General features: G+C 49.2%; 1 protein-coding gene and 1 long non-coding RNA gene across 2 annotated transcripts in view; both read left to right on the top strand.

Annotated features, from left to right (window-relative positions):
* The window catches only part of LOC308574519, a 160,848-nt gene that overhangs the window by 18,583 nt on the left and 117,615 nt on the right, over positions 1 to 24,650 (top strand). The gene's annotated exons all lie outside the window — the stretch shown is intronic.
* The window catches only part of UNC119 (unc-119 lipid binding chaperone), a 31,285-nt gene that overhangs the window by 1,862 nt on the left and 4,773 nt on the right, over positions 1 to 24,650 (top strand). The window contains exons 2-4 of the mRNA XM_081172405.1: positions 15,434 to 15,547; positions 16,624 to 16,726; positions 23,779 to 23,951. Of these exons, the coding sequence (XP_081028531.1) occupies positions 15,434 to 15,547; positions 16,624 to 16,726; positions 23,779 to 23,951 (390 nt within the window). The remainder of the gene's footprint in view (positions 1 to 15,433; positions 15,548 to 16,623; positions 16,727 to 23,778; positions 23,952 to 24,650) is intronic.

The following is a 24,650-nucleotide window of genomic DNA, read 5'->3' as shown; positions in this document are numbered from 1 at the left end:
CCGGAGAGCCGCTGCTGCCTGCCGGTTAGCCTAGACCAGAGCTTTCCAAACTGTGTCGCGACATGTTTGTGTGTCATGCAAACAATGCTGACGCTCCTCTCAGAGCTGGAAAATGGTTAGTTTAACCAGGGGTCAGCAAACTTTTTCGGCAGGGGGCCGGTCCACTGTCCCTCAGACCTTGTGGGGAGCCGGACTATATTTTCTTTGGGGGGGGGGAATGAACGGATTGCTATGCCCCACAAATAACCGAGAGATGCATTTTAAATAAAAGGACACATTCTGCTCATGTAAAAACACGCTGATTCCCGGACTGTCCACGGGCCAGATTGAGAGGGCGATTGGGCCGGATCCAGCCCCCGGGTCTTAGTTTGCCTACCCATGGTTTAACCTCTGGTTTGCTAGTAAAACTGAATTATGCTGCTGCGAAATGATGCGTGTCTAAAAAGTGTGTCACCTACAAGAAAAGTTTGGACTGCCCTGGTCTGAGGGAAGTGCCAAGATGGTCCAGTTGTCTGGTATAATATAGGGGAGTTTCCTATCTTCCTATTTAATCCAGCCCCATGAGGACTGGAATCTTGCTTCTTAGGTCTAGGGGAAGGGCCTTAGCAGCCGCTTCCTCTCTCCCTTCTCTCTGCAGCCGCTCATGGTCTTGGTTTGACTCCTGTAGCTGTCTGTATATTGCTGAGGACTGCAATTCAAGCCTCCTGTATATTCCACTCTCAAAGTTTGGGTTTAAGTGCATGTGGCCTGAGATTTCCTCTGCTCCTGGCGAGCCAGACGGTTTTGTGGTTCATTTTTGGATCTCAGTTAATTAGGGGTGTATAAGATGTGGGAATGTAGGAAGTGACTTTGTCCCAGGTCAGACGGTTAACCCATCTAACCCAAATTTGTGCCTCCTGTTGATGCGTTGGACAGGTCATTCCCCTGCCAAACCACAGGGTGTAGAAAGCAGACCAGCAGTCCATCTAGCTCAGTATTGTCTGCACTGACTGACAGCAGCAGCAGCTCTCCAGGGTTCCAGGCAGGGAGCCTTTCCCCCAGGATTATGTGGAGATGCCATTGCGGATTGAACCTGGAACCTTCTGCATGCAAAGGAGACAATCTACCACCAAGTTGCAGCCCCTAAAAAAAGCCATGCGAAATTCTAGTCTTCATGGTTCTGAATTGTCTCTGAATTACCCCTGTTTATAAAAGGGCTCACACCACATCATCTTCACTTTCCATATTTAGGGACACAAGAAACTGCGTTGTACCTAGTCGAACCATTGAGCCATCCAGTTCAGGAGTGCCAGCACTGACTGGCAGCAGCTCTCCAAGGTTTTATGTGGGGAGTCTCTTCCAGCCCCACCTGGAGATGCTGCCGGGGATGGAACCTGCGACCTTCTGCAACTGAAGCCCTCTTGCTCCCTGCGCATTGGAGGATTGGAGTCGGGGGGGGGGGCATCTTTGCCAATTTGATGCATCTTTGCCAATTTATTGATTCTGAAGGCTTCCCGCTTGGGCTGGGTGACCGTGTGCTAGGAGCTGCCAGGAATTTTGGCCCGCTGTTCATTCGCTCTATTTATTCAATTCCGTTTAATTCTTGACCTCCTCCCCGCAAATCATCCCAAAGCAATGAATGAGAATTTCAACGATTAAAAAAACCCACCCATATTCATGAATCAAATTTGCACCCAGGGAAGATGAGATAAGGATCTTTGCTCAAGAGATTTCTTCGAAAGGAAAGGTCTTTGATAGACCCTGGAAAAGCAGCAGAGATGGCATCTGCCTGAGACGTAAAAATAAGGCGTTCCAAAGGTTGGGTGCCGCCACACTAAAGGCCCCATTCTGTAGGAAAGGTTCTATGAGAGACCATCTCCTGCAGAGCAGAGGGATCAGTTGGGCATATAATGAGTTAGAGGATCTTTTAGGATCCCTCCAGGCTGGTGGCGTGTTTTTGTGTGTGTGGAGTTGAGTTCTGTAGCATGACGTTGATGCAACAAGAGTGTATTAATAGCAGATTTTTACTGGACCGTCCACACGTCGTTCCGCAATATTAGCTGTTCTGCGATAACTACTCCAATGTTGCCATAGTATTGCCCTCTGAAGGGACACTCTTGGGCTATAGTGTAACAAAAGATAAACTGGAACTTGTGCAGCTATGGAAAGTTGGACGAAGTTATCCAGAAACTTTGGAGCATGTGCCAGTGAGGAACTAAGTGTGTGCCCACCACGAAATCTTTGCAGGCACAGTGTCGAAAGTGTGACAGTCTAACCACCCCGTTAACATCTTGTGCGCAAATAATTATTTGTTTATTTCATAAAAATTATACACCTCTTGATTGAACCCCCCTCCCCCCAACCTCAAAATGGTTTACGAAAAGATGAACATTAAAGTCAGGGGGGGAAACTACAATGCATTGAAATATAAAAGCTGTTAAAATGCCACAGCGGATTAAAATTCACACCAGCTTTTGTGGGCAGGCTTGTATAAACAAGAATGTTTTCAGTAGACTCCAGAAAGAGTGCAGGTGACCTGATCTCAAGAGGCAGGGAGTTCCAAAGTGCAGGTGCCGATGGAAGTGGCCAACACTGGAACAGCTCAGTTTGTAGAGCACGAGACTCTTAAGGACATGGGTTCGAATCCTGAGGTGGGCAAAATATTCATTGTATTGCAGGGGGTTGGGCTGGATGACCCTCGGGGTCCCTTCCGGCTCTACAATTCTAGCATTCTAAGTTGAATGCATTATTAAAAGGGTGTCTGGAGGACCCCTTGGGTATCCGGTTTCCTTGTCTTGGGGAAGGGCTGCAGCTCATTGATAGAGCCCCTGCTTTGCACCCAGAAACTCTCAGATTCAGTCCTGGGCAGCATCTCTGGGTGGGGCTGGGAGAGACTTCTTTTCCTACATCCTGGAGAGCCATTGCTGCCCGTCAGAGCAGACACTGCTGAGCTAGATGGAGCAATGGTTCCGGCTGGCAGAAGGCCACTTCCTATGCTCCTTTGGGTCCAGCCCCGACCAGGGTGAGGAGTATGGGGCACATGCAGGTGTCCTGTTGGGGACATCCGGGCAGCCTCTGTGGAAAGCTGTGTGCCGGCCTCTCTGGGCCTTTCGTCTGACCCAGCAGGGCTGAGTTCTGTTCCTACTGCAAACCGAGATCCTCTTTGTCTTAAGAACATCAGAAAACCCTCCTGGACCTGGCCAAGGCGGGCCCACCGTGTCCAGCCTCCTGCTCTCCCAGTGACCACCCAGATGCCCCCAGGGCAAACCCACAGGCAGGATTCGAACACAAGATATTCCCACATTGCAGGGGGCTGGGCTAGATGACCCTCGGGGTCCCAGTTTTGTGGTTCTATGAGGAGCCTTGCTGCTTCCGACTGGAGGCAGAACATCAGATCAGGCCTGGCTGCAGGATCAGGCCAGTGGCTCCTCTGGTCCGGCATCCTGTCCTCAGATGGCCACCCCAACGTCCTGATGGGTAGCCCGCAAGCGGGATCCAAACCCGAGATCCCTCTCGCCTCTTGTGATTTCCAGCCACTGGCATTCAGAAGCCTTGCTGCCTCCCCACAGCCCTCTCCTCCTCTGGGAATTGGTCTGATCCTCTTTCAAATGGGCTGGGCCTCCCTTCTGCTCTCCTGCAGGACGTCCAGTTCCCCCTGTCCCCTTCCTGAGCAGCTGGCGCTAAAAAGGTGTCCTTCCAAGGGATTAAGCCCAACTCGAACCCTCTGCGTCCCCTTCCCTATTGCCCAGATTTGCATCTCGCTCTCAGGGCCTCGCGCAAAGAGGGCGGCAGATTAGCCGGGCATTAGCCCTGGGTGCCTCTCACCTCCTCGGTCAATAGTGATGCTCCCTGCAGAGCGAGGAATAAATAGACTGTTTCGGGCATCTTCTGCGACAGCTGGTTCTGCACGGCACTTTTTCGATTTCTCTTGGGCACCTTGCCTCTCGTCGTTTCCATTTATTTGCTTCCTAGAAATTCACACGCCGCTCGATTGCTTAAAAACAAAGCCGCCCCTCCAGGCCGGTTATGAAAAAGAGACAATTATCTAGGAGGAGAAGTAGCAACAACCGTAACCGAAGGCTGTTGAAATGTTAGGTGAAAACTCGCAGCAGCTTTCTGAATGTATGGATGGGCTTGTCTAAATAAAAAAAATGTTTTCAGTAGGCACTGAAAGCAGTACAGGGAGGGTGCTGGCATGATGTCAATAGGCAGGGAGTTCCAAAGGTCACCACGCAAAGAGATTGAGTTATTGCAAATGCATGCGTGTTATTTATGCAATTCTTTGACCCAAACCTTTGCTGTAACTTGGTGCCAGGATGGATTTGTTAAAAATGCAACATTAAAATACTTGGGAGTCCTTTGTCCATTTCTAGGCACCCCAGTTTAAGAAGGGCATTGACAAGCTGGAAGGTGTGCAGATGAGGGTGACCAAAATGATCAGGAAACCAAGCCTTGTGAGGAACGGTGGAAGTAGCTGGTCAAGAGGAGACAATGGCTTCAAATTGCAAGGAAGGCGACTCAACATCAGAAGAACTTTCTAACAGGAAGAATTGACCAAAGTGGAACGGATTCCCTCTGAAAGACCCTTTTAAACAGCAGTTGGATGGCCATCTGTCAGGGATACTTTAGCTGAAATTCCTGCATTGCAGGGGCTGGACTAGGTGACTTTGGGTATCCCTTCTGACTCTATGTTTCTTCAATTTATCAGAGGTTATTAAAGAGAGCTCGCTCCTTCATGGATCACTGCCTTGCCATGGTGAAGGGGCTTGAATAACTCAGAGAAGCTATGAGCTATGCCGTGCAGGGCCACCCAAGATGGACAGGTCATAGTGGAGAGTTTTGACCAAACATGATCCACCTGGAGCAGGAACCCTGGAGCAGGGCAAGCCACTCCAGTATCCCTGCCAAGAAAACTCCATGGACAAAAACAACAGATGTATGGAAGTGAGAGCTGGACCATAAAAAAGGCTGATCGCCAAAGAATGGATGCTTTTGAATTCTGGTGCTGGAGGAGACTCTTGAGAGTCCCATGGACTGCAAGAAGATCAAACCTCTCCATTCTGAAGGAAATCAGCCCTGAGTGCTCACTGGAAGGATAGATCCTGAAGCTGAGGCTCCAATATTTTGGCCGCCTCATGAGAAGAGAAGACTCCCTGGAAAAGACCCTGATGTTGGGAAAGATGGAGGGCACAAGGAGAAGGGGACGACAGAGGACGAGATGGTGGGACAGTGTTCTCGAAGCTACCAGCATGAGTTTGACCAAACTGCGGGAGGCAGTGAAAGACAGGAGGGCATGGCGTGCTCTGGTCCCAGGGGGTCACAAAGAGTCGGACACGACTAAACAACAACAAAGAGAGCTCGGAGGGCTACCTGTCAGGGATTCTTCAGCTGAGATTTCTGAATTGTAGGGGGTTGGACTAGATGGCCCTTGGGGTCCTTCCAGTTATAGGATTTTAAAATCATGTTTACATATCAGGTTGCGGGAGTGGAATTGGGAGCCGTTTTGTGGCGGAGCTGATGGCCCAGGTGAGGGGGATTCCTTCCTCCGACCCGGGATGCACGTCAAAGGGAGCTCACAGGCCTCTCCTCCTCCTCCCTCCGCCCATCCATTTTTCCTTTTGCAGATCACCTTCCTATTTATAGCTGTGCTGTGGTAACTGCTAATGAACTTATCTCAGAGCCAAATCCCTCCGAGAGAGGGAATTATCTCCTTGCTACGCAGATGGGCTCCTGTGTGTTGATGCGGGGATTCACCGGGGCTCTTGCGTCATTAAGGTGGGATTCTTTGGGACTAGTAACTTACAAAACAACCCTCGCTGGTCCCTGTCGGCGGCTGGTGTTGACCGAGAGAGACCCAGGCACACCCTGGCACAGTAATAGCACAGATATCTGTGGCCAAAGTGGATTGATTTACACTGTGTTTAAATATGCAAAGTGCTTCTCCCCTAACCCCCATTTAAGATATTATTATATCAATATCTACCAATCTGGTTTTTGTTTTGTTATGTATTTTGCGTCCTCATTTTGTATTTTTTATGTTGTTAACTGCCCTTTGATCCTACGAAAATGTAGGTCATAATACAAATGTAATTAATTAATAAATAATAATAATATAGCTCCCATTTTGCAGATGGGGAAAACTGAGATGGAGAGGGAGTTGGCTGCTGTGTAGAGCTGGTGGCCTACACAAAGTCCCTGGGTAGGATCCCCCTTATTTCTTGGTTAGAAGACTAGGACACTGGAGACAGGGTTCAAATCTCCACCTGACCTTGAAGCTCTCTGAGTGTGACCTTAGGCTGAGAGAGGCTCTGGGTGGCCCCAACCCACCTCACAGGGTTGTTGTGAAGACAAAGCAGGGAAAGGTGTGTGTGGAATGTCCGTCCCACCTCAAGCCCCTTGCAAGAAACCTGCTTTTAGTCTATTGCTATTTTAGCACTTGGAATGTCTCAACTTATTCTTCTTTCCCCCAAGGCATTGCTAATTTTATCGCATTATCTTTCCCCCCCTCCTTTTTGCAGACACGTGGTGTATAAACGTTAAGAAGTAAATAAGCCTGGGATATGAACGCCCTAGCAAAAATAATAACATGAACCTCAATAAAATAATTGCATCTTTTTAAAAAATGCCTCTTTTGGCGCTCTCAACACCAGAAACACTTAAAAAAATAAATAAACTGCAAGCAGAGACGCTTTGGGATGTCGGGTTCCTTCTCCTGACCTCAAGGGCTTGAATGTGCAACTTGTGTGCCCACTGTATCTGCCTGCGGCTTCCTATCGCTTCCCGTCTTGCCACTCCGAGCGAGAGACCTTCCTTCAACTTCCTCTCCCTAACACCCTAATCGCTGATTCTCTGGGTGTGGGTGTTCTCGCCTTATACCTGGCTTACCTCGACACTGCGGGGTTTTAAAAATAGCCCCTGAGCTTATCAGTTACCCAAGCAAAGCTTGTTAGGCAACAGGGCTTTGGGGAAAGGGGGGTTGGCCCGTTTTCCTCCTCTGGGGGTGGAAGAAGACGTGACGGCGTCCCACAGCGCTGTTTCCATTACGCCACAGTTTGCCTCCCTCCAAAAACGCCGACATGATTAGCCATCCGCCGTGGCGAAATCGCTTAACTTCTGCAATGGATCGAGGCAGCTTCCTTTGCAGAATTATGTCGTGAGTGACGTTTTCTCCCTGGTCCTTTCAGTGCAAAAGGAAGCTGGGTGTGTTTGTCAGCTGCGTATTTCTTGCAGACTGAAAGTTATAACAGTTGTGTCAACCCATTGATTCCTCCACTGCAACAGGTTGGGTAGATGGCCCAACTCTACCAATTCTTCCAACTCTACAATTCAATAATGATGATGATGATGATAATAATAATAATAATAATAATAATAATAATAATAATAATAATAATATATTATTTATACCCCACCTATCTTTGTGGCTTAGGGCCTTCGTATTTACAGGACCGGCTCTCCTGGTCTGCCTTGCAGAGGACCTTAAGGTCCATGAACAACCATAGTTTAGAGGTCCCAGGCCCTAAGGAAGTCAGACTATCCTCCACCAGGGCCAGGGCCTTCTCAGTGGTGGCTCCGACCTGGTGGAATGCTCTGTCCCATGAGACCAGGGCCCTGCAGGATTTAACCTCCTTCCGCAGGGCCTTTAAGACAGAGCGATTCCGCCTGGCCTTTAATTTGAATTCAGCCTGATCTTTTATTCCCCTTCCTTCCCTCCCTCTCCCCTTTTTATGAAGATTTCCCGCTCTGTGATCCCACAGCTGGTAATTCTCCCCTGGTCTCCTCGCTGGCCCAAATAGGACTAATTTGGCCAGCTAGCCCTGGTGATCATCTAATGTTTATTGGATGGATTTTCCCTCTAAATTGATTTTTGAATTCTGAATTTATTGTTATTCACTTTTTATACTGTATTTTATGCTGTTTTTTGTTGCATCAATTAAGTGTTTTAAATTTGTTGTTAGCCGCCCTGAGCCCGGTTTTCTGAACTGGGAAGGGCGGGGTATAAATAAAAATTTATTATTATTATTATCTGGCTGGGTTTCCCCAGCTGCTCTGGGCGGCTCCCAACAGAATATTAAATATATTACTCCTGTCTATGTTTTGTGCACTGCTTGATTGTAGAAAACCTCACCTCAGGCTCCTCTTATCTCACTAGCTTATCTAAGATGTAACTTATTTCAAAGAGCGGTGGTTTTCCTGTGACCTTTTTGACTCTCTTGAGTTTCGCATTCGTAAGATATTTCCTCCAAAAGCATTTTATTTAAAAAATCCAATTTAATTTTTTTTAAAAAAATCCAATTTAAATATATATTTTTTGATTTAAATTTTAAAAAAATCCAATTTTTAATTTTTTTTAAAAAAAAGAATCATTGATTTTTATCCACCCTGGTTGCCCATCTTCCTCATTGACAGCCTTGTGGGCACTCATCTTAGGGGGGCCTGGTGATGGGTGCCAAGGCCCGATGGCCACCTCTCGCTGCAATTCTTGTGTTGGCAGGGGTTGGACTAGATGACCGCTGGGGATCCCTTCTGTGATTCAAGAGCCTCGGAGCAGAGGGGCTGTGGGAAAGGGAGGATGAGCAAGCTGGCGGGAGCCCCTTTTGCTCCACCCTGGGGACTGGACCGCTCTATCTCCCTCCCACCCCAGATGAGCCATGGCCACACCATCTCCATGGCAACCGTTGCTGAGGGGAGATGGCCGTTGCCATGGTGCTGGGAGGGAGGGAGCAGAGTGGGCAACTCTGACTGGCCTGTGCCATTAACCGGGGCAGGATTTGCCAACCTGGTGCCCCCACCGTGAGGTTTTACAGGAACATGCGAGATCGTGCAAGGGTTTCACCCGTCTCAGTATTGTCTGCACTGACAGGCAGCAGCAGCTCCCCAGGGGTTTCGCCAGGGAATATTTCTCAGCCCTACCTGGAGATGCTGCCGACGGGGATGGAACCTGGGCCTTCTGCATGCCAAGCAGCCGCTCTGCTGCTGATCTACGTGCCACCCTTAAAAGAGAGGGGCTAGTCCTCGTGGTTCTCATTCAAGGGATGCTTTGAATTAGCAACAGAGGAAGCAGCCGTCTACCGAGTCAAAGCATTAGCACATCCAGCCCAGTGTTGTCTACACTGACTGGCAGCAGCACCCTTCTAGGGTCTCTCCCAGACCTTCCTCTAAAAAGAGAATAAGTTTCCAGCCCTCATGGTTCTGAACTAGAGGCTGGTTTAAGCAGGGGCAGAGGAAACTGGCTTAATCGCACGGCAGACCATTTGTGCACCTAGTTCAGTATTGTCTGCACTGGCTGGCAGCAGCAGCAGCAACACCTCCAGGGTTTTGGGCAGCAGATCTTGCCAGCCGGCTTACTCACCAAGAGGGGAAGGAATCTGCACAGCTGTTTCCCACTGAGTTTCAATGACTATTTGCAGATAATCTAGAAGGCCAATTATTTTTAAATATATCTACATTGGTATCCTCAAAAATATTCAGGAACATTAATTTTGGACAGTGTGTGTGTGTATTTAAATTTTCTGCTTCATAATTTAAAATACTCATTTTACACCCTTCAGATATCAATGACTTCCCTTCTCGTTTTCCATGGTTCATTTTACATATCATATATCCCTGCATATTTTACAAAAAAACTATACTATTCACTATTCCATTATGACATCCATCAAAGCTTATTTGCACTGTTGAATTTATCTTAATGCTGCCAGAGTTTTCAGCTGTACACTGTTATTTCCCATATATTAAACGTTTTTCTGTCTTCTTTAAACGTACAGTGGTGCCCCGCAAGACGAATGCCTCGCAAGACGGAAAACCCGCTAGACGAAAAGGTTTTCCGTTTTTGAGCTGCTTTGCAAGACGATTTTCCCTATGGGCTTGCTTTGCAAGACGAAAACGTCTTGCAAGTGTTCCGATTTTTTTTTTGCTTCCTCCCCCCCCTTTTTCCAATCCGCTAAACAGCTAATAGCCTTTTAGCCGCTAATCCGCTAAGCCTTTAATAGCCGCTAAGCCTTTAATAGCCGCTAAACCGCTAATAGCGCTAATCCGCTAATAGGGTTGCTTCGCAAGACGAAAAAACCGCTAGACGAAGAGACTCGCGGAACGGATTAATTTCGTCTTGCGAGTCACCACTGTATGTTTGTGCACAACTTGTTTCTTTTGTAATATTTATCCTTTCTGTCAAGATTAAATTTTAAAAACCTTGCCCAATTTACATTGCCACCATAAATGATAACACGCTGAGTTTATCACAACCCCTCCAACAATGGGGAGATATGGAAAGAAGCATTTTTGACACCTGGAAATGAGGAGGATGTCTTCCTTGTGCATTATTTTTCCTAAGGAAACTAGATACAGATTTCAAGGGTTGGAATTCCTATATTTCATTCCAACCTCCAGGAAAAAATTGTGTGCCGGTATCTGTTTCCTATGATGCGGGTGGCGCTGTGGGTTAAACCACAAAGCCTAGGACTTGCTGATCAGAAGGTCAGCGGTTCGAATCCCCGCAACGGGGTGAGCTCCCATTGTTCGGTCCCTGCTCCTGCCAACCTAGCAGTTCGAAAGTACCTCAAAGTGCAAGTAGATAAATAGGTACTGCTCCAGCGGGAAGGTAAACAGCGCTTCCGTGCGCTGCTCTGGTTCGCCAGAAGCGGCTTAGTACTGCTGGCCACATGACCCGGAAGCTGTACGCCGGCTCTCTCGGCCAGTAAAGCGAGATGAGCGCCGCAACCCCAGAGTCAGCCACGACTGGACCTAATGGTCAGGGGTCCCTTTACCTTTCATCTGTTATCCTATATCCTTTTAAGGGGTTCCATAATATCTGCACGTTATATTAACTTTGGGCCCCTGCGGCTTGATGGAGGTAGAAACTGTCTCTCAAGCCTTGTTACGCTACCGTTTCTACGGGGATGTACGCTCGGTATTTATTACCCCTGCTATGCAAAAATCTCCAAATGAATCTGAACTTCAATGTCTAAAATCCCTGGTAGAGGACAAGGATCCTGAGATCACGTTGAGGGTAGCCAAATTCTGTGCGATTGCCATAAAACTTAGGGAACAAGCTGTGCTATCATAATGATTAAGGCCATAAATGATAATTTTAGGTTATATATTAGTGACTAAGTTTTAATTTATATATATTTTTAAACTGGCTACACGTGTATTGTCTCTGTTATACCGAATTGCAAATTCAAATGTATCCCTATCGTGTTCTGTGACTTCCTTGAAATTGTATGTGGGCTGGAACTGGTCTGTGACCGAAATAATAAAATTCATTCATTCATAACTTTGGCTGATTGACATCCGATGCCCTTTTTAAAATGTGTTGTAGAAGGGGAGGATTATTGGGTTGTTCTTGTTTTTATTATGTATTGTGTGATTTTATATTGTGATTTTTAACGATTGACGCTTTATTATGTTTTTATATTCTGCTGGAAGACGCCCAGAGTGGCTGAGGAAACCCAGCCAGATGGGCGGGGTGTAAATAATACAAATTTATACTATATATTATTTGATATTTTATGATCTGCCCTGAGACCTGTGGGGACAAGGCAGAATACATGTGCAATAAATAGATAAATGATAACAATTAATCAATTGTGCAGAGTACCATCTGGGGCGCTTGGGCTGCCTCCTTGAAATACCCTCGCGCAGCTGCCCCCTCGCAGCTGACCGCCCCCTGCTGATTCGCTGCATCCGATCCGGCCAATCTGGGATCTGCCCAGATGGTCCATTTGCCGATGAGGGTGGCTAACCTCGTTAGCCGTCCGGAATTAGAATCCTTTTAGGGCGCGGGGGCCAGGGTGGGCGGCCACTCTGACAGGCTTAGGGCGAGCGAGTGCCGCGGCCTCTGGGCAGAAGGCAAGAGGGGAGCTACTCTCTGTTAGCAGCAATAACAATAAAAAGGCAAAATGCTATTATTGATTTATTGCTGTAATGTCACAGAGCACAGGTTGCAACTTTAAAACGCAATACCCAAAACAACTTGAAAGCACTTGCCTTGTTTACCTATGAGATTGACTTGAGCCCATTTGATCACTCTGATTGGGGAAGTTGGCGCTGCCAGGTCACACCCGTTCTGCCCTTGTAAGAACTCGGCTGCTTAGCGTGGCAGCGTTTGCACCTTGGAACTCCCTGCCTCTTGATATCAAGCACCTGCTAAGAACAATTTTGTTTGGGCAAACCTGCCCATATGCTTAGGAAGTTAGGGTAATTCTTACCTGTTTGAGTATTTTACCTTTTGTATGCTTTGAAGTAGGCTTGCAAATCTTTCTTGGTAATCTTGTAAACCACTCTGACGTTTTTGCCATCAACTGATAATAATTTTATTAAATAAAAAATAAATGCTACCTTCTTCAGACTCCGCTTGGAGTCCTGGGGTAAGTCCAGTTCTGGGCACCCCAATTTAAAAAGGATGTTGACAAGCTGGAAGGTGGGCAGAGCGACCAGGATGAGCAAGGACATAGAAACCAAGCCTTATGAGGAGTGGTTGAGGGAGTTGGGTATGTTTAGCCTGGATAAGAGGAGATTGAGAGGAGAAAGGATAGCCATCTTCAAATATCCTCAGGATATTAAAATATCTCACATAGAAGATGTAGCAACCTTGTTTTCTCCTCTGAAGGGTAGGACTCGCGCCCGTGGCTCCAAGTTCCAAGGAAGGAGATTCGACTCAACATCAGGAAGAACTTTCTGACAATAAGAGCTGTTTGACGGTGGAACAGCCTCCCTTCAGAAGGTGGTGGACTCTCCATCCTTGGAGGTTTTTAAGCAGAGATTGTATGGTCATCTGTCCTGGACACTTTAGCTGAGATTCCTGCATTGCAGGGGGTTGAACTAGATGACCCTGGGGTCCCTTCGAACTCTACAACTCTATGATAAATTGTGCCACTAACTCACATGAGTTTTTAAAGCCCTGAACAATTCAGGCCCCACATAGAGGGAGGGTCGCCTCCTTCCCCACAGTCCGCATTGAGTATTGAGATCGGCAGGCGGTGCCTTCTTGGTAGTTTCTCCCCCTGCAGATTCTCAGCGGCTGAGAGAAAGAGGGCCTTCTCTGTGGTGGCCCCTAAGCTAGGCAACTCTCACCCTAAAGAGGTGCACCTGCCACCTTCATTGTCCTGCTTCTATTGAATGTTGAATGCCTTTCTACTCAGGCTCGCAACATTCAGGGTACGTATTTTAGGACCGACTTGATTTTTGTGATTGTAAACTCATGGAAACAGAGAACTATTGGAAGGGACCCTGAGGGTCATCCAGCCCAACCCGCTGCTGCAATGCAGGAATCTCAGCTGAAGCATCCTGGACAGATGACTGAGGATGGAGAGTCCACAACTTCCAGAGAGAGTCTGTTCCACCATCAAACAGCTCTTGCTGTCAGAAGGTTCTTCCTGATGTTGAGTCAGACAAAAAACAAAAAAACAGCTTAAAATACAGTATAAAACATGAATAACAATAAATTCAGAATTCAAAAATCAATTTAGGGGGAAATCCATCCAATAAACATTAGATGATCACCAGGGCTAGCTGGCTAAATTAGTCCTATTTGGGCCAGCGAGGAGACCAGGGGAGAATTAGCTGTGGGATCCCAGAGCGGGCAATCTTCATAAAAAGGGGAGAAGGAGGGAAGGAAGGGGAATAAAAGATACTAGACTTCTGTGGCAAACAGAAGCAAACAAAGCAGCTTAGAATTGGCTTTTCTTGCCGCTGCATCTCGCGTCGAATCTGACTATGTACTAACATGAACTTACTGGATTCTGATCCATAATTGACTTCTGACTTGCTCAATGATTGAAACGAATTATTGTGTTATACATATCTTTATGAGTTTGAGTTTGTAATCTCTGTTAGAGTTTGTAATCTCTATTTGAGTTTGTAATGCTTGTCAGAATACATACTTTTGAATGGATCGGTTTTTGTTAAAATTGACTATTGATTTGTGAGCAGGGACCACTCCCACTGTGGAAACGAACATTGGCCTGAGGTCTTGGTGTGCTTTTTTCTTGGTATATTTAATAACAAGAACTCCAACTTATTTAACGCATCTCACTGTTGGCACAGATTTCCCGGGGTTCCCTGGGAGAGCGCCTTTCTGTCGGGGAGGAGCGGGGGCCCAGATCCGCCTCCTCTATTTAGGTGTATTGGGCTTAGCGGCTGCAAAGGAGCTTATCCTTTTTGTTCTGTCAGAGGGCAAAGCCTCTTAGGGTTGGCAAGGCTGCAGCCGCAGGGGCACCACATGCCGGCCTGGGAGAGGGAGGAGGCAAAAGGGAGAGGCTTTGCGAAGGAGGAGCTGGCCTTTCCTCATGAGGGTGAGAGGCAAAGCACCATGCTTCCTTTGATACAAAAATAAAATAAAACAAAAATCCTGCATTAAAGAATTTAAAATTTGACGGCGGTTGTTGCCGCTTCAGGACTCTGACAAAATAATAATAATAATTTAGAAGCTGCCATAAAGCAGTTCTAGAAATAAATTAGCTGGATTCTGCAACCTGTGTGGGAAATTTGAACGCTTTTTATTCTGCTTGCGGAATAGGGACAGGAGGAAAGGATTGTATTATTACTTTTTTAACATGATTTTCAACAATTATTAAACATACTTTTATATCGTATACATTTTTTTTTTACTTCCTTCAATCACATCTGGAAATTTTCCAATCTTTCCCACTTAATTTACATTTCTTACTTTCACTATTACATTTAAGTATCATAACTAATGTCTCTCTGCTTTCTCTTCTTTGCAATGTATTCCTCCTTACAAAAATTCTTGTAGTCCTACTAGCGTAATTTGTTGATTGCAGTTGCTCTTCAAATAGTTAGGAGGAAAGAATTGTATTCACCTTCCTCCTCTGGTTACAAGCAGATGGCGTTGGCTGCATGTTTCCGGTGTCTGCTTCCAGTCATAAGGTCTAGAAACTTGCTTTGAAATTCAGTTTTTGCAGGATTATGGTGTACGCACAGCCACAACACCAAGCCTGTTTCCACCTGTTGATGTGGATTTAGGTTGAGTTCAGTCACAGGCCTATTTTCTGCATAGACCCCACAGCAAGAGGAATGAGAGATGGGCGAATCTGGCAATTCTGATGTCTCTCATTTTCTCATTTCTCACTCAGCTCACCCCATTTCAGCATCGTAGAATGGTAAGAGTCGGAAGGGACCCCCGAAGGTCATCCATTCCAACCCCCTGCAATGCAGGAATTGCAAACAAAGCATCTATCAATTTGCAATTACTATTATTTGTTTAAGTCCCTTGTGGGAATTCATCAGCAACATACATTTTTCCTACTGTACTCAATTTATACATGCACTTTTAAAAAACAAATCAGTGAAATCTGACCTGCACCAAATTTCTCCCCCCCCCCCATGAAAAGAAAAGTGGAGCAGCTTTCGAACCCTGCACCTGCCTATGGGGCAGGCCTGAACCCTTTGGCTCACCTGCCCTCCTAACTGCGACGACCCTTCTCTCCCGCAGACTACCTCTGCACCCCGGAGGAGAACGTCTACAAGATAGATTTCACCCGGTTCAAAATCCGGGACATGGAGTCGGGCACGGTGCTGTTTGAAATCACCAAGCCGCCGGCTTCAGGTAAGTTCCTAGTCGTTATTCTGATGGAAGGGACTGCTTCGGACAGGAAGCTGCCTTACAACTGAAGCTGACCATTGGTCCATCTGCCTCAGTATTGTCTGCACTGGCCGGCAGCAGCTCTCCAGGGATTCAGGCAGACAGGCTTTCCCCCCAGACTTACCTTGAGATGCCCCTGGGGCTTAAACCTGGGACCTTCTGCATGCAAAGCTGTTGCAAGGCTCTAGTCCTCATGGTCCTGCTTTAAACAGGAGCCTCGTACTGTGTCTGCTCAGTGGCAAGGGGTCTACAGAGTTTCTGGCTGGATGTCATTCCCAACCCTACCAGGGATCGAGCTTGGGACCTTCTGCATGCCAAGCAGGGGCTCTTCCTCTGAACCACACCCCTTCCCAGAGGTCTGGATGCTTTCTCGCTTTGTCACAGATTTCTAGCATTTTGTTTTAGTGCTTTTTGCTGTTGTTAAACCATGGAACTCCCTGCCACAGGAGACAGGATCCCCTTGAAGAGCCCTCTGGTGTGAGACCCTTCGATACATCAGAGAAGGATCAGCACCCGCCTTGTCTTCAAGAACGGCGGTACCAAAAGATCCAGGTTCGGAACACGGGTCTGTGGTCTCCGAGCCACTGTGTTGCTAAGGATTCAGGGGGTTTCCTCATGAGGAAGCAATCCCTGGATCTCCTTCACAGCCGCCATTGGTGGTCCAGGTGTGGTTTAGGAGGACAGCGTATCTAAGGCAGCAGTTCTCCACCTGTGGGTCCCCAGATGTTGGACTCCCATCATCCCTGAGCTCTGGCCTTGCTAGCTAGGGGTGATGGGAGTTGTAGTTCAACAACATCTGGGGACCCACAGGTGGAGAAAGGCTGTGATGGACCGCCTTGGCTTGGTCCAGCCAGACTCTCCCCTCCATCTCCTCCCAGAACTCCTCTTTAGAGAACTCGCTTTTGCTTTCAAGAGTCAAGTTCCTCGTCTTCATGATTCTGTGGGAGGGAACTGGGTGCTGGACTAGACGGGCTGGCAGGCTCTTCCTGCATTGGGATACCTGCTCTGTATCTTTCATTTCCTCTCTCTTCTCCTTTCAGAGCGAGAGCACAGTGACAAGAAGGACGTCGACCCCAACGCCGGGCGCTTCGTGCGCTACCAATTCACACCGGCGTTTCTGCGGCTGCGTCAGGTTGGGGCCACGTAAGTGACCTGGCAAGGCCTTCGCTTGGATGCAGAAACCTTCCCTCTTCCATGTCTGTTTGGATAAATGCACCTTATAGGCTGGGGCGAGGCAGCCTCCAGCTCAGGGTTCAAATGCTGCCTGGAGCTGATGGGAATTGTGAGGGTTTGATTAGCTGCTTGTGCGTGAAAACGCGCTCCCTCAGAGTTTGTGCGGCCCCACAAACCTCCGTGTGTGACGGAGCTCCTCAGACATGTCTGCTCTAGTCACTAGTAGAGTCCGACAGTGGCTGCCTGCGGAAGCGTTTCCAGCAAAGAAGTTCCTTAACGGAAACGCGTCTCCTGGACTCACGGCGTGACAGTTTCCTGCGAGGTATGGGTCTCCCTATGGGAGACTCCGATACCTCCCCACTGTTCTCGCTGGAAGCCTCCCTGAGCCCTCCCTCCTGCTCGCATTCCCTCAGAGACCCACTCCTCCCCCTGCTGGTCCCTGCTTCAGCAGTTGAGTCTCTTTCATCCTGCCTGAGTCCCTCCACCACCTGATGCTCTGATGGCAGTTCCCTGACATCCACTTCCCCTCCAGGGCCCCCCTCACCCCCTCCCAATTCCTCCCCCCTGGGAGGTGAAGGGCTAAAACCCCGAAACGAATCTTCCTCATCTTCTGACGTCTCGAACAATTCTCTCCATCGATCGTCGTCCTGGCCGGCTGAATCCTCCTCCTCTTCAGAATCTGGGAACCCCTCCAACTCCTCTTCCTCGTCGGTGGTGGCAAAGTATTCCCTTCGGAACCTCGCTACAGGCTGAGGTTTACGTGGGAACCTCTGATGAAAAGTCTCTATTAAAACCTCGTCATTGACATCCTCTGCCCTAACCCAGGTGTTTTCCGACTCCGGTTCCCCTTCCCACATTACCAAATACTCTACTTGATCTCCCTTCCACCTGGAATCGAGGATCTCCGCTACATGGTAGCTGTGTTCCTTCTCCTCCATTGCTGGTCCCCTAGTGACCCTCCCCTCACTGTCTCCTCTATACGGTGACAGCAACGACCTGTAAAAAACTGGGTGCAGCTTCATGTGGTTCGGTAACCGGAGCCTGAAAGCCACTGGATTGACCTGCTGTATGACTTCAAACGGACCCAGCCTTTTGGGTCTTAATTTCTTACAACCTCCTTTGAATGGCAACCCTTGGGTTGACAGCCACACCTGGTCCCCCACCCTGATGCTTTCACCTTCCCTTCTGTTTTTGTCTGCTTGCCTCTTATATTCCTCCTTAGCCCTGTTTAAGTTGAGTTGGAGCTGGCGATGGATCGCTTCCATTTCTTCCACGAACTGCTCTGCAGCTGGAACGCTCCAGTTCTCCCCCTCCCCCCCTGGGAAGGCTCTGGGATGGCACCCGTGATTAGCCAAAAAGGGGCTCATCCCCGTGGACACGTTCTCTGCATTGTTGTAGGCAAATTCTGCCAACGCCAGCTTCTCCACCCAATCATTCTCTCGGTCATTAACATAACACCTCAAATATTGTTGGAGAACCCCATTTGCTCTTTCCGCCTGCCCGTTGGTTTCAGGATGACGGGCCGTCGAGAAATTAACCTCTACATGCAGTAAGCTCATGAGCTTCCTCCAGAACCTGGAAGTAAATTGTTTCCCTCGGTCTGAAACCACCCTCAAGGGGGCGCCATGCAACCTAAACACATTCTCTACAAACAATTTGGCGGTTTCTTCTGCTGTAACCGCATGTGAGCAGGCTATGAAGTGGGCCATTTTAGTTAACAGGTCTACTACAACCATGATGGCTGTTTTCCCTCTAGACCTTGGCAGATCAGTCATGAAATCTATTGCCACTGCTTCCCACGGTCTCTCAGGTGTGGGCAGTGGTTCTAATAAACCAGCCGGCGCCTGCCTCTCCCCCTTGGCTCTTTGGCATTGTTCACACCCTCTCACATACTCCCGCACATCTTCCCTGACCTTGGGCCACCAAAATTCCCTGGTAACCAGCCACATGGTTTTGTGTTGCCCAAAGTGCCCTGCTGTGGGGCTATCGTGCAGCTGCTTGAGTACTTTCTCCCTCAATTCCCCTTCAGGTATATATAACGCTCCCTTATAATACAATGCCCCATTTCTCTCCTCAAAACCACCGGGTTTGTCTTCCTCCCCTCTGAGATCCCTGAGTTTCCCCTGGGCGTATGCATCCTGCACCGTACCCTCTACCAATTCCCTTTGCCCCACCAAAGTCGCCCCACACACCCAGCGGTCCTCTGGAATGATATGGGTTTCTTCGGGTGCTCCCTCCCCCTCCAAATATTCAGGTTTGCGTGAGAGAGCGTCCGCCCTAACATTCTCTGGGCCTGGCACATAACAAATCTCAAAGTTAAATTTGGAGAACTCTTGGGCCCATCTCAACTGCCTTTGGTTGAGCACTCGCGCCGTTCTCCAGTACTCTAGATTTTTATGGTCCGTGCACACTTGCACTTTATGTTGTGCACCAACTAGCAGATGCCTCCATCTCCGGAACGCCTCATGAATAGCAAGCAGTTCTCGGTCGTACACCGTGTAGTTCCTCTCGGATTTGTTCAGCTTCCGCGAGAAGAAGGCACACGGACGCCACTCCGACTCCTCCTTCCCCGGCTGCAGAAGAAGCACCGCCCCTATGGCTCTGTCAGATGCGTCTGTTTCAACCCTTAGCTTCTTTCGTAAATCCACATGCAGAAGTTGTTCTTCAGAGGCGAAGGCCCTTTTCAGTTCCTCAAACGCTCGCTCCGCCTCCGCCGTCCATACAAACTTCTTCTTACTGCTGAGACAGTCAGTGATGGGCGCCGTTAGATGGGCGAAGTTGCGGATGAACTTACGATAAAAGTTTCCAAACCCTAGGAACCTCTGCACATCCTTCTTGGTTTTGGGTGTTTTCCATTCCAGCACTGCCTGTACCTTGCCGGGATCCATGGCCAATCCCTTGTCTGACAGGCGGTACCCCAGGAATTCCACCTCCTTGGTATGGAACCGACACTTCTCCAGTTTGACCCACAGCCTGTTGGCTTGCAGTCTGCTCAACACTTCTCTGACGTCTCTCACATGTTGCTCCTCATTCTCAGAATACACCAACACATCATCTAGAAAGGCAACGCAATTCTTGTAGAGCAAAGGGCCCAGCACGTGGTTCATAAAAGATTGAAAACACGCGGAGCCTGCTTGTAATCCAAATGGCATAACGAGGTATTCAAACGCCCCCAAAGGGGTAAACATGGTGGTTTTCCATTCATCCCCTTTCCTTATGCGTATCAGGTTGTACGCCCCCCTTAGATCCAGCTTTGTGAAAATCTTTCCCTTCCTCACCATGGTCAAAATATCATCAATTCTGGGCATAGGGAACGCCACCGGTTCAGTCACTGCATTCAGCCGCCTAAAATCACATACAAGTCTCGGCTTGTCCGCATTTTTTTTGTCCACAAAGAACACTGGGCTCCCCCCTGCTGCTTTGGACTCTCTGATGAAGCCTCTCTTCAGGTTCTTGTCAATGAACCCTCGCAACTCCTGCATTTCCCTGTCTGACATGGCATACAACTTGCCCACGGGAAGCTGTGCTCCAGGGAGTAAATTGATCTGACAATCAAAGGGTCTATGAGGTGGTAGTTGGTCAGCTTCCTTCTCACTGAACACGTCGCTGAGATCTGCATACTGTGGTGGTACCTTCACCTTCCCCATTACTTCAGTCCCTGCTAGGGTGGCTTGGGCCCCTACTGAACCCTTCTCCCCTTTGCAGTGTTCTAGGCAATGTGCTGAACCAAAGGACACCACTCTTTGATGCCAGCCAACCAGCGGATCATGTAGAGCTAGCCAGCTCATTCCCAAAATAATGGGAGCGCCCCCCAGGGTGGCCACATTAAACGCTATCAGTTCTGTGTGCCTTGCCACCCTCATTATCATTGGGACAGTCTGCAAGCGGACTCCTCCTCCCAACAACTCCCTGCCATCAATCGTGGTCACCTGCAGGGGGTTGCTTAAAGGGATGGTCTGTATCTGGTGTTCAGCAGCAAACTCCTTGCTCATAAAATTGCAGGAGCTGCCTGAGTCCAATAGCGCCTTTATTTTTAGGGGGTGCCCATTCTGCAGCTCTAGCGACACTTCAATCACTAGAGCAGGTCGAGGAGCTTCTGGCACGGGCACTTTCACTGCTCTTTGGCCTGGCTGCAGTGCCCCAATTGTGGCAACCAGGCGTTGGCTTTTACCTGCTCCGCTCCCCCTTCTTCTCCCCCCTCAACAGCTCCCACCATCCCTTGCCATTCCTTCCTCTGGGGGCAGACTCTGGCAAAGTGGCCTGGCTGTTGGCAGAGATAGCATTTCCGGGGGCCCTTTCCCTCCTTCTTAGCTCCCTCGCTGGTTTTTGAAAATGCGCGCGCGCGCGCTGTTCCGATTTCCATCGGCTCTGCCGGCGGGAAAGCTGGCTCAGGAATGTCTGGAATGCGGAACTCCTTCCAACGTTCCCCTCTCCCTTCCCGCCTCTCCAAGGCTCTTGCCTCCTGCCGCGCTCCTATGGTCAGCGCAGATTTGGTCAGCTGATCCATAGACTCCGCCCTGGGGCTCCGTGCCAGCTCGTCTTTCACCCCCGAAGAAAGACCTTCTTCAAATAGCATTTGAACGGGTGCCGCCGATAAATCCCAACTCAGTCTGTGAATCAGCATGGTAAACTCAGTCCAATATTCACGGACAGATCGACTCCCCTGCTTACAAGCCATTAGCTGTCTGCGCACCACCCCTTCCTCAATATCGCTGGAAAACATGATATCCATTGCACGAAAGAACTTCATTGTGTCCTTTAGTATGTCATTGTGCGTTGCCATTAGGGGTCGAACCCAGTCTCTAGCCCCTTTCTCAAGGTGCCCAATTACAAAAGCAACTCGCGATTCCTCATCAGGGAACTCATCGAACTGCACATTAAGGGCATATTGCATCTCTGTCCTAAAAGCATGGTAGTCCTTGGGGTCCCCCCCAAATTTCTGCACCAATCCTGGTACCTTTCTGGGGAATTGAGTGGCTCTCCCCTTCTTGTCTGCATCCTGAGCCCTTCTCTCCTCCAGCCTCGCCGTCTGCAGGGCCAGTTGAACCTCCAACGCTCGGTATCTATCTTCCAAGCTTGGACCAGCTCCAGCCCCTGCTCCTCCGGTTCCGGTTGGTTCGCTCATGATGCCTTCTCTTGCACAGGCAGCGTACAAAGACTGTCGGACTGCTGTGAGGGTTTGATTAGCTGCTTGTGCGTGAAAACGCGCTCCCTCAGAGTTTGTGCGGCCCCACAAACCTCCGTGTGTGACGGAGCTCCTCAGACATGTCTGCTCTAGTCACTAGTAGAGTCCGACAGTGGCTGCCTGCGGAAGCGTTTCCAGCAAAGAAGTTCCTTAACGGAAACGCGTCTCCTGGACTCACGGCGTGACAGTTTCCTGCGAGGTATGGGTCTCCCTATGGGAGACTCCGATACCTCCCCACTGTTCTCGCTGGAAGCCTCCCTGAGCCCTCCCTCCTGCTCGCATTCCCTCAGAGACCCACTCCTCCCCCTGCTGGTCCCTGCTTCAGCAGTTGAGTCTCTTTCATCCTGCCTGAGTCCCTCCACCACCTGATGCTCTGATGGCAGTTCCCTGACAGGAATTATAGTTTGCAACATCTCGATGGCACCCGGCTGGAGAAGGCTGTTCCACACAGGCTGGCAGCAGCTCTCTTGGCGCTTCAGACCAGGGATATGCCCAGCCCTAATGGGAGATGCCACCTGGGGCCTTCTGCATGCCAAGCAGGTGCTCTGTACCCACAAACTGTGCCAGGGGCTCTGCCACTTCGCGAAAGCCCTTCTCTGAAAGATCAATATTCTAGTCCTCATGGTTCTGAGCTCAGAGCTGGTTTAAGGGTCGCAGGAAGTTGCCTTAGACTGAGTCAGACCGTTGGTCTGCCTAGCTCAGTGATGCCTACACTGACTGGCAGCCACTCTCCAGGGTTTCAGGCAAGAGTCTTGCTCTGCCCAACATTGCGGGTTGAACCCGGGGCCTTCTGCAAGCAAGACAGCTGCTCTGCCACTGAGCTATGCACTTCCCCTCTCTTTGAGAGTTAAAAAAAGTGACTCCTCGCCGAGAAATTGTCTCCCACTTTTTCACAGAATCATATTGTCAGGGGTTCAGGAGCAGAGGCGAGGGCAAGGGAGGAAACAGAGAGCGAGGGGGAGGAGGCAGAAGAAAAGATGAGTGATGACGACGACCCGAGATCTCCGAGTCTTTCCAGTGAATCAGAAGATTCACAGAAAGGAGCACCAGTGGCCAGAGCAAGGGGGGAGCCTAGGGGGACACCCCAGGAAGAAGGGTCCAGAGGGGGCTCAGAGGGGAGCAGTTGGAAATCGGGACCAGCGTCACCAACAGAGAGCAGGGGAGAAGAAGGGCGCCAGGTATCAAGCGCTGGCAGCTCGCAACAGGAGGGAGGGCACGAGTCAGGAGTGGCCACACCTCCATCGGAGAGTGAAGAAACGGTCAGGAGGAAAGTGGAAGGTTGGGCGCGCGCGCCAAGTTCAAATGCACAGGAAGGTGGCGCAGTAAGCAGCCCGGAAAGGGAGCCAGGTCCTAAAGCCCGGCGCAAGGAGACAGGAGGGCCCGGGGGGTCCGCGTCAGAAGAGTCCCGGAAGGAAGAGACCACGGGGGGCAGAGGGACCCAGAGAAGAACGGTCAGGCGGAAAAGGTGGAGTAAAGCTAGGTTAGTAAGCTGGTGCACAGGGGGCGGAGACTCAGACGGAGCTTCGCCGGTCTAACCCTTAAGACGTAGAGTTGCGCGCAGCAGCTTGAGAATGGAAACTGTAACTCAATAAAGACTTTTATAAAGTGACAGCTGGCTAGCGTGATCCTCTGTGAGCTAGGATCTGGAAGCAGCTCTGACACATATAATTAGTGAAAGGGGCCCTCAAGGTTTCATCTAGTCCACCCCGCTTCAGGGCAGGAATCGCAGTCTGCTAACGTTTTGTTCTGATAGTTTTATGACTCCGCTGTTTTGAAAAGTCTGCCTTCCGCCGCTACGTTTTGCAGGGACCTCAGCTTTCTCTTCCCCCTCTCTCAGGGTGGAGTTCACCGTGGGCGACAAGCCCATCAATAACTTCCGCATGATCGAGAGGCATTACTTCCGGGACCAGCTGCTGAAGAGCTTCGATTTCGAGTTCGGCTTCTGCATCCCCAGCAGCAAGAACACCTGCGAGCACATCTACGAGTTCCCCCAGCTCTCCGAAGACCTCAGTAAGCGGCTGCCAACGGGGGGGGGGGGGGCAGACAGTAGGGCAGCAGGAGCCGGGGGGGGGGGGGGCGACCTCCGGAAGTCGTTGGACCCCACCTCCCAGCAGGCGTTGCTTGGGAATGCTAAAAACTCACAAAGACCAGCCCGGGTTCGAAAGCTTCCTTCCGCCATCTTGATTCAAAATGTCGTCTGATTGTACCAACCTGCTCCATTTTGGGCAAGGTCACTATTGGCAAATCATTTTATCCATCTGTATTATTATTATTAATCATAATTATAATAATAATATCCCACCTTTTGCCCAAGGCTTCTGCCAATTAAAACAACCGCAACACAAAAGGCTAAAAGCATACAGAATCATTAATCAAACTCTAACAGAAATGAAATAATATAAAAAACTGATCTATTAAAATATGGGTAATATAAGCAGCACAGGGCTATTTAAAAGCCCTTTCCTTAAAAAAACAAACCAAAACAACAAGAACAGCCAGTCAGTCCCCAAAAGCCTGTTGGAATAGAGTGATCTTCTCCTGCTGGCAAAGGAAGCGGCGAATCTGGTTTCTCCAGTGGGCCTGTGAGGGTGGTGGGACCTAGAGAAGAGACTCCCCCTGGGCTGGGCATCTTTGTTTGGGGCGTTGCAGTCCACCCTATAGCCAGGCTGTCGGCTGTGAGCCTCTTTCTTTCCCCTTCCTCCTTTGCAG

The sequence above is a fragment of the Podarcis bocagei genome (genome assembly GCF_964188305.1).
Source record: "Podarcis bocagei genome assembly, chromosome: 15".
NCBI lineage: Eukaryota > Metazoa > Chordata > Lepidosauria > Squamata > Lacertidae > Podarcis > Podarcis bocagei.
Note: the sequence above shows the minus strand (reverse complement) of the source record. Positions and strands in the feature narration are given on the sequence as shown.